This window comes from Rutilus rutilus, assembly GCF_951802725.1.
Source record: "Rutilus rutilus genome assembly, chromosome: 19".
Lineage (NCBI taxonomy): Eukaryota > Metazoa > Chordata > Actinopteri > Cypriniformes > Leuciscidae > Rutilus > Rutilus rutilus.
This window is the reverse complement of record NC_140232.1, coordinates 35770877-35780876: the sequence shown is the minus strand read 5'-3', so window position 1 is coordinate 35780876 and position 10000 is coordinate 35770877. Positions and strand designations below refer to the sequence as shown.

The following is a 10000-nucleotide window of genomic DNA, read 5'->3' as shown; positions in this document are numbered from 1 at the left end:
CAAACACACGCAAGCACACGTCAAACACACGTAAGCACACGTAAGCACACATCAAACACACGCAAGCACACATCAAACACACGCAAGCACACGTCAAACACACGCAAGCACACATCAAACACGCAAGCACATGTCAAACACACGCAAGCACACGTAAGCACACATCAAACACACGCAAGCACACGTCAAACACACGTAAGCACACATCAAACACGCAAGCACACGTCAAACACACGTAAGCACACATCAAACACACGCAAGCACACGTCAAACACACGTTAAACGTCAAACACACGTAAGCACACATCAAACACGCAAGCACACGTCAAACACACGTAAGCACACGTCAAACACACGTTAAACGTCAAACACACGTTAAACGTCAAACACACCTCAAACACACATAAGCACACATCAAACACGCAAGCACACGCCAAACACACGTCAAACACACGTTAAACGTCAAACACACGTCAAACACGCAAGCAAATGAGCAGTTTGACACACTGGAAGTTAAATAATAGGGGTGTAACGATACCCTCATGTCACGTTTCAATACATATCACGATACTGAACTCACGATACGATATTATTGCGATACTCCAAGATATATGATAAAAGGTTAACAAAAAATGTAGTTGATTAAAATGCTAAATTTAATATTACATTGTGTGTGTAAATGAATATTCTTGGACTTGATGCTGAAACCCAAAGCACTGGACAATAGAGACGCCAGAATAACAATATTCATGATTCTGAAGCTGAAAATACAGGATTATTGTAGATGAATATGCTTGATCTCTTTCACTGACTAGATATATTAATAATAATGTAGGCCACTTTTTACTGGTAACATCAGATATTTGGCATTACAGAATCAGGAGCCACAAATATCCCCCATTACATTATTATACATTATATTCAACATTATATAGTAGTTTAATTTCGTACTGACACTAAATCTCTGAAAACATGAATTTTTTCTCACACAGTAATTTAAATTTTGGGTGAACTATACACAATACATATCGTCACTGTCCACGATACATATTGATGCATTTTTGAATTGCGATATAATGTGACACGATATATTGTTACACCCCTATTAAATAAGCATATTGGCAATAGGTTTTACAAGAAAATACTATTTCAGTCTTTCTACCTCAAAATTTCATGTTTAATTCGATGTGTTACTTTGTGATTATTTGAGTAATTCATGCGCAACTTCTGAGTGAAAACTGTTACAAAGTAAATCCTAGAGCAAAGTATTTACAGTGCGACTCACATTCAGTTCATCTGGAAACTTCTGTGTTTCTTGGCAATCGTAAACAGCTTCAGTTAAAAGGCACTTAATATCCAGTAATATTATTGATCTGACTGCACTAATAGAGGGAACGCATTGACATCAGTTTCCCGCAGGAACACCGAGTGGCAGAAGAGATGCTGAGTGACTGGATTTAATAGAGGACAAACAATTATCAGTTTAAACTAAAGGTTTGGACTCGATTTAGTGTTTCTTACAACTTACTAAAGATCCAGTGATCATGGATATTGACATGCAGCAGGAATCGTGTTTCCTGACATTTATATGAGCCTGATTTCGACGCCGGGGAAATACATAAAGCACATTAGTCTGTGAACGCTTTATATAAATACAAAATAGGTCTAAATCCATGTGATCACTTATATTAATGTTATATATATATCGTCATATCATCCAGCCCTAAAACTTGTGTAGTTTTTGGTCAGTGTTTATTTAAAAACATCCAATTATGCAGAATATACGACAGTAAATATTTAATTGATGATTTGTCAATACAATACAATATATAGGGTGTGATTTTACCCCTAAATTCAGCATATTGCCCTAAAATAATAACTGCAAATCCACCGTTCTCTGCCTGGATCCAGATGTTTCAGTGGATCACAGCGAATCCGTTTGCTTCTCTGTTCTGTAGCTTTCAGCAGTGTGTAAAAATACACCTCAGATTTCTTGTCAGATCTGTTTGAAAAAGTAAATCTCAAAGCTCTTTCCCGTTTTAGATGTGTTTTGTGTGTTTTTCGTGGGATTCACGCTGCAAACAAATGCTGCCTCTCAGTGTTTCTGCCACTCAGTGTTTCTGCCTCTCAGTGTTTCTGCCACTCAGTGTTTCTGCCACTCAGTGTTTCTGCCTCTCACGGCGCTGATCCACTTGTCCGACACGACTGTCGCGTGGTGTCGCGACGCCTCCCCACATTGGTACGTTGATGGGGGTTTACCGCTATGGGCGTGGTTTTGACCCAGCGGGAAATGTAGCGTATCAGAACAGAGGACCTGCGAGAGACTTCCCTCCGTCTCCATATGCTCTACTTCTATTGGATAGACGCGTCGCGTCTGACGGAATTCATTTGCATAAAGATGGGCATCGGCCAGCTTTTTGACGCGCAGCATTTTTTCAAATGAAGCGCCGCCTTCCCGGAATGCTTTGCGGGCGCGACAAAGTCGCTTGACGTCACCCATAGGAATATAGTGGAGCGCGGCGCGACAGAAGTGTCGCACGGACAAGTGGATCAGCGCCGTCAGTGTTTCTGCCACTCAGTGTTTCTGCCACTCAGTGTTTCTGCCACTCAGTGTTTCTGCCACTCAGTGTTTCTGCCACTCAGTGTTTCTGCCACTCAGTGTTTCTGCCACTCAGTGTTTCTGCCACTCAGTGTTTCACGCGCATAACCTCGACTATCAGACGAGAACAAAACTTGAGGTGAATCTGAATATTGTCTTCTGTTCTTAATAATAAATGCATATTAATGCACTTCATTGATTTGAGCACATGGTAAAACCGCAGTAACGTGGCGTCTGAAGTCTCACTGCTCTACTAAATGAATCTTCTGATGTAAACGCAGCATGACTGTCCTGAAAACGCCTCATCGTTCTCCTGTTTATCCCAGTGTGCCGAGGCCGTCAGCACATATTAGACTCTTTAATCATTCAGTGCGCGTTCCTCTCGGCCAAACCAGCAGCGCTCTTTAATTTACTGACCGCAGTAACCTGATCAGTGTGTGTAGATGACAGAGCTCTTCCTAATGGAATACACACTTCTCTGGGTTGTAGACGCTCAGCTCCTCCAGAAACAGGCTGTCGTTCAGGAATCCGCTCCGCATCTTAGCCAGAAACTTCAGAACGATTCCTCGCTCGGATCCCAGGAAAACCACGGTGTGGTTACGATGAGGGCCGGCGGCGTTATCCACGGCTATACGCGTGAGACGGTACCTGACACACACACACACACACACACAGAAGAAATAAGGGTTACAATGACATTTCCATCTGATTTCCGTCTAAAAGAAATTAAACCGTTATCTGCCTTTCCAATTAGCGAGCTCATCTCAGTGTTAATCAAATGTATGTATAATTTCCAAATCAGTATGCAAATACATTTTCAGGCTAATTAAAACTGGCAAGATGGAAATAAGAAGACAAGTTTTTCATCTTTCCCAGTCTCTGGAGTCTTTGAAGCGGCGTAATAAAGCGATACCGACGCTTCTTCAGCAAATGTGTTTTCAATAATTCAGTTTTAATGGGGCAACTTTACACAAACCCAAATGAACAGAAACTTATCAGGCTGTAACCAGACATCGTTTCACCGAAAACACACACACATATTCCTCACATAATCCACTTCATTATCAGAAAACAGACGCCAGTGTTTGCTTTCATAAGAGTGAAACGTCCTCTTTTCTTCAGTTAGAGCTGATATGATGATCCTGATGAACTGAAACACAGTGAATCGCTCAGGCTTCAAGACGCATCTTTTTCAGCAACACTTGATCCATTTCTCCTCTATTCTCTCTCTCTCTCTATATACATATATATATATATATATATATAAAAAAAGTGCATGTACTGCATTAGATTAAACTGGAAGGGTCACAGCACTTGCATATTGTTGTCCTATTGTTAGTTTAACTCTCATTTGTAAGTCGCTTTGGATAAAAGCGTCTGCTAAATGAATAAATGTAAATGTGAACGTAATGTCTGACTCGGATGCAAATGACTCGATTCATCCGTGAACATGAGCAGGTCTCTCTCACTGAATCCAGATTTGCATGCGTAATCAGTCTGAAGATGTTTGATGACACTCACCGAACCATCGTCTTGAGGAACCAGGGCCGGTTGGCGATCGACGGCACGGCCTCGTCCATCAGCGGGTGAATCTTGATGAAGTTCAGCGTTTCGTCCGGAAACTCATTGGACACTTTGAATTTCTCACCAGAAGTTGTTCCTGCGCAGACGCCCGGCCTGAAGACGACAGCCGTGAACACATCAGTCTACATCACACATCTGCATCTACATCATCACACATCTGTATATTCTCCATCATAAACAACACAGACAAGAACAACTCAAGAGAAAGTCAGAATGAATCAATGAATCTTTAAACTGAATGTGGATGGTTAGCCGACTATGGTCGTAAGTTCTGTCGTTATCATCAGTTCAACGAGTCGGTGTTTCCCGAAAACATAGTTCCCACAAACATTCGCAAACAGCGTCGCAGAGTTGTGTGTTTGTAACGACAGATCTCGACCTGCGGTTAGAAGCAGTTTCTTGTTTTCATGACCTGTGGACTCAATGAATCCTGATCTTGAGCAGAATCAGCAAGCTGACATTCAGTGCAACTTATATCTTTTATTTATAATACATACAAATGTCATTTACGTCTTTTAGTTTGTCAAGAGATTTAAAGCGTCGTTTCTGAAGAGTGCGCATGTGTGAACGAGCTCTAGTGTGTAAGAACGAGACTATGATTGAATCTGGAAATAAAGCAAAATAACTGAGAAAATGAGAGTCCTCAGATGTGCATAATTATAGCTAATCATCTAGCATTCATCTTATCTTAAACAGATTCATTAGAAGAAGTTATATCTCCAACACCTGCGTGACATCATTAACCAACGTGGTTGAACGACCAATTTGCAACAATACGGTTTGGGGAAACAGTCGAGACTATAGTTGATTTCTTCATCGATGCGTCGCTCTACAGTAGTGAAGCAGGAGTTACGGCGTTACACGGGACACACAGCGCTTCATTCCCAGCACATCCTCACAGAATTACACTGAAACACAGTTGGCACAGTCGCTCTCATTAACACTTGACCTCGCTTCACACAAACACATCATTTTATGTTAATCAGCGCTGGCGATACTCCTCGTTCACGACACAGAGACGAGCCATATGGAGGATGAAGAGCGGGCAGAACACACTCGATGAAGAGCGGGCAGAACACACTCGATGAAGAGCGGGCAGAACACACTCGATGAAGAGCGGGCAGAACACACTCGATGAAGAGCGGGCAGAACACACTCGATGAAGAGCGGGCAGAACACACTCGATGAAGAGCGGGCAGAACACACTCGATGAAGAGCGGGCAGAACACACTCGATGTGATCGTCATCTCCTGCATCTGGAGAACCGGCTTCACGTGTTCACAGACACTGCTGGCGCTCACCAGACGGGACATTCAAAATACACTTAAATACAAATAAAAATAGATAAACTGCAATAAAAGAAACACTTAAATGTGTGTTTTGGACATTTTCTTTCTGAATGAAGACATGCTAAATAGTCAAATCATGTGGTGAAGGAGCAGAACCAGCTGGACTGAAAGAGTCCAGGAATATTTACACCTGTTGCAACTGAAACTACGAGCCGGCACAACTACACACACACCCACACACACACACACACACACACACATTCTACCGCAGTTATATTATATTGCCTCAATAAACACCTAATTGCGGCTTATTAATAGATTGTAAGGTAGTTTTTAAGGGATGTAGAATATGATCATGCAGAATAAGGCATTAAAGTCCCCCTGTGGTGAAAATCCAGCTTTTAATGTTGTTTATGTGTCTATGTGGTGTTTTTAATAAGCTTTAAGACAAAGCATGTGTAAGTTCATAAGTCGACACCATTGCTGAGTATTTCCTCCTTAAAACTGCAGTGAACCAAAGACAGTCTCAAAAACACGCTTTGAAATCGCTGGTGTTTCTGACGTCACAAACTACCTTGTAACCAATCAGATCAACGTGTGATCGTCAACCAGTGGATCTCTGAGCTGAGTGAGTGAGTGGAGGCGGGGCTCATTTGCATATTCATAGAACCGCGTATACTAAATGAGGCGAGGGTGTCGAGTTACATTCAAGATATTTTAAGGCATGAAGACAAGGAAAAAAGCGTTTAAATATGTAATTTTGGTGATCAAAGATGAGTTTTAAGAGATAAAATGATTGACTACAATCTATTTGAAACTCTGTGTACCTGGGTCTGGGCACCTTCTCCTCCGGCACGGGTGTCCAGGTGGAATCTGGTGATTTCTGCTCTTTGAAGCGTCCGGTGAAGGCCATCGCGATCTCTGCCATGTCATACGCACAGACCGCCGAGCCCGGGATACTGAAACACACATTCATCACAGAGACACGCCAAAATAACACAACTGTGAATCACGCCTGTGTGTCTGAGAGCCGCACACAAGGGCCGAATTGTGATTCTATGAACTGTGAATCTCAGAGAGACAGAAGAGCCACGGGTCAGAAGATCTGAGTAATTCACCCTCGTTGTGTGTCGCCTTCCCATCAACACCAGTTCATACGCTTTCATTCACTGGAATTTTGCCCCAGTCGAAATTTCCATTTCGCCTCTTAAAGGTGCAGTGTGTTTTCAGCGGCATCTAGTGGTGCGGGTGTGAATTACACCCAACAGAAGTTACGGTGGCCGACAGGAAGTGATGTCGTCGTCTGAGACAGCAGAGCGTAGCCAGTTAAACAATGAGGATTCTTTACAAAGATAAATTAAGAAATTATGTTCACTTAATTATTCAGTAAAACGATGTTATTGCGAATGTTATTGTGTCTTGTTCATCATTGTGTCAGTGTTTTATTCGCTGACTTTAGCTGAAGCTTCTTTACACGAAGAACAACATAGTAATGAAACGCGTTTGTCCGCTCAGGGCCACCGTAGAAACGTGGATGTAAGCGGACCCGCGGTGTGTGTAGAGAGAAATGCCTCATTATAAGCTAATAAACACACAACGGTTCATTATGTAAGATCTTTATACACCACTGAGAACACAGTTATGTGTCTGATACTGCATTTCTGTCAACATCCTCCTGAATATTACACACTGCACCTTTAATGCTTATTTAACGAGCTCAACTGCTCCGACACCAATGATGATGGAAGAGCAACACACGGGAGATTCTCGCACGTCACCTGTTGTATGGCGTGGAGAAGGTTGCCATGACGACGTCATGTCCGTTGATGTGGATGACGTCGGTGACGGCCTGTAGGATGTTGAAGTAGAAATGAGAGTCTCCCGGGATTGAGCAGTTGAGTCGCGTCTTTAGGAAGGACGTCCACTGTTTCTCCAGGACTCGCTGCGAGCCGCCGCGATCGTTTTTACACACGCGCGCAACACGCGGGAACACCACCTGATCAGAGAGAGAGAGACACGAGTGTTAGAGCCCGTTTACACCAGCGGACGATGACTATAACGACAACTATAACTATATTAGCATCCACACCAGCGGACGATGACTACAATAACTATATTAGCATCCACACCAGCAGACGATAACTATAACGATAGCTATATTAGCATCCACACCAGCAGACGATAACTATAACGATAGCTATATTAGCATCCACACAGCAGACGATAACTATAACGATAGCTATATTAACATACCACACCAGCAGACGATAACTATAACGATAGCTATATTAGCATCCACACCAGCGGACGATGACTACAATAACTATATTAGCATCCACACCAGCAGACGATAACTATAACGATAGCTATATTAACATACCACACCAGCAGACGATAACTATAACGATAGCTATATTAGCATCCACACCAGCAGACGATAACTATAACGATAGCTATATTAGCATCCACACCAGCAGACGATAACTATAACGATAGCTATATTAGCATCCACACCAGCAGACGATAACTATAACGATAGCTATATTAGCATCCACACCAGCAGACGATAACTATAACGATAGCTATATTAGCATCCACACCAGCGCACAATAACTATAACGATAGCTATATTAGCATCCACGTCAGCAGACGATAACTATAACGATAGCTATATTAGCATCCACACCAACAGACGATAACTATAACGATAGCTAGCTATTTTAGCATCCACACCAGCAGACGATAACTATAACGATAGCTATATTAGCATCCACACCAGCAGACGATAACTATAACGATAGCTATATTAGCATCCACACCAGCGCACAATAACTATAACGATAGCTATATTAGCATCCACACCAGCAGACGATAACTATAACGATAGCTATATTAGCATCCACACCAGCGCACAATAACTATAACGATAGCTATATTAGCATCCACACCAGCAGACGATAACTATAACGATAGCTATATTAGCATCCACACCAGCGCACAATAACTATAACGATAGCTATATTAGCATCCACACCAGCAGACGATAACTATAACGATAGCTATATTAGCATCCACACCAGCGCACAATAACTATAACGATAGCTATATTAGCATCCACACCAGCAGACGATAACTATAACGATAGCTATATTAGCATCCACACCAGCGCACAATAACTATAACGATAGCTATATTAGCATCCACACCAGCAGACGATAACTATAATGATAGCTATATTAGCATCCACACCAACAGACGATAACTATAACGATAGCTAGCTATATTAGCATCCACACCAGCAGACGATAACTATAACGATAGCTATATTAGCATCCACACCAGCAGACGATAACTATAACGATAGCTATATTAGCATCCACACCAGCAGACGATAACTATAACGATAGCTATATTAGCATCCACACCAGCAGACGATAACTATAATGATAGCTATATTAGCATCCACACCAGCGCACAATAACTATAACGATAGCTATATTAGTATCCACACCAGCAGACGATAACTATAACGATAGCTATATTAGCATCCACACCAGCGCACAATAACTATAACGATAGCTATATTAGCATCCACACCAGCAGACGATAACTATAACGATAGCTATATTAGCATCCACACCAACAGACGATAACTATAACGATAGCTAGCTATATTAGCATCCACACCAGCAGACGATAACTATAACGATAGCTATATTAGCATCCACACCAGCGCACAATAACTATAACGATAGCTATATTAGCATCCACACCAGCAGACGATAACTATAACGATAGCTATATTAGCATCCACACCAGCGCACAATAACTATAAATAACGATAGCTATATTAACATCCACACCAGCAGACGATAACTATAACGATAGCTATATTAGCATCCACACCAACAGACGATAACTATAATGATAGCTAGCTATATTAGCATCCACACCAGCAGACGATAACTATAACGATAGCTATATTAGCATCCACACCAGCAGACGATAACTATAACGATAGTTATATTAGCATCCACACCAGCAGACGATAACTATAACGATAGCTATATTAGCATCCACACCAGCGCACAATAACTATAACGATAGCTATATTAGCATCCACACCAGCGCACAATAACTATAACGATAGCTATATTAGCATCCACACCAGCGCACAATAACTATAACGATAGCTATATTAGCATCCACACCAGCAGACGATAACTATAACGATAGCTATATTAGCATCCACACCAGCAGACGATAACTATAACGATAGTTATATTAGCATCCACACCAGCAGATGATAACTATAACGATAGCTATATTAGCATCCACACCAGCAGACGATAACTATAACGATAGCTATATTAGCATCCACACCAGCAGACGATAACTATAACGATAGCTATATTAGCATCCACACCAGCAGACGATAACTATAACGATAGCTATATTAGCATCCACACCAGCGCACAATAACTATAACGATAGCTATATTAGCATCCACACCAGCGCACAATAACTA

General features: G+C 41.7%; 1 protein-coding gene across 4 annotated transcripts in view; it reads right to left on the bottom strand.

The window, feature by feature from the left end:
* The window catches only part of sema6a (sema domain, transmembrane domain (TM), and cytoplasmic domain, (semaphorin) 6A), an 80282-nt gene that overhangs the window by 19620 nt on the left and 50662 nt on the right, over window positions 1-10000 (bottom strand). For all 4 annotated transcript variants that reach the window (XM_084389135.1, XM_084389137.1, XM_084389138.1 and 1 more), the window contains exons 10-13: window positions 7251-7468; window positions 6300-6431; window positions 4121-4276; window positions 3074-3247 (exon numbers count right to left, since the gene is read on the bottom strand). In XM_084389135.1, the coding sequence (XP_084245261.1) occupies window positions 3074-3247; window positions 4121-4276; window positions 6300-6431; window positions 7251-7468 (680 nt within the window). The remainder of the gene's footprint in view (window positions 1-3073; window positions 3248-4120; window positions 4277-6299; window positions 6432-7250; window positions 7469-10000) is intronic.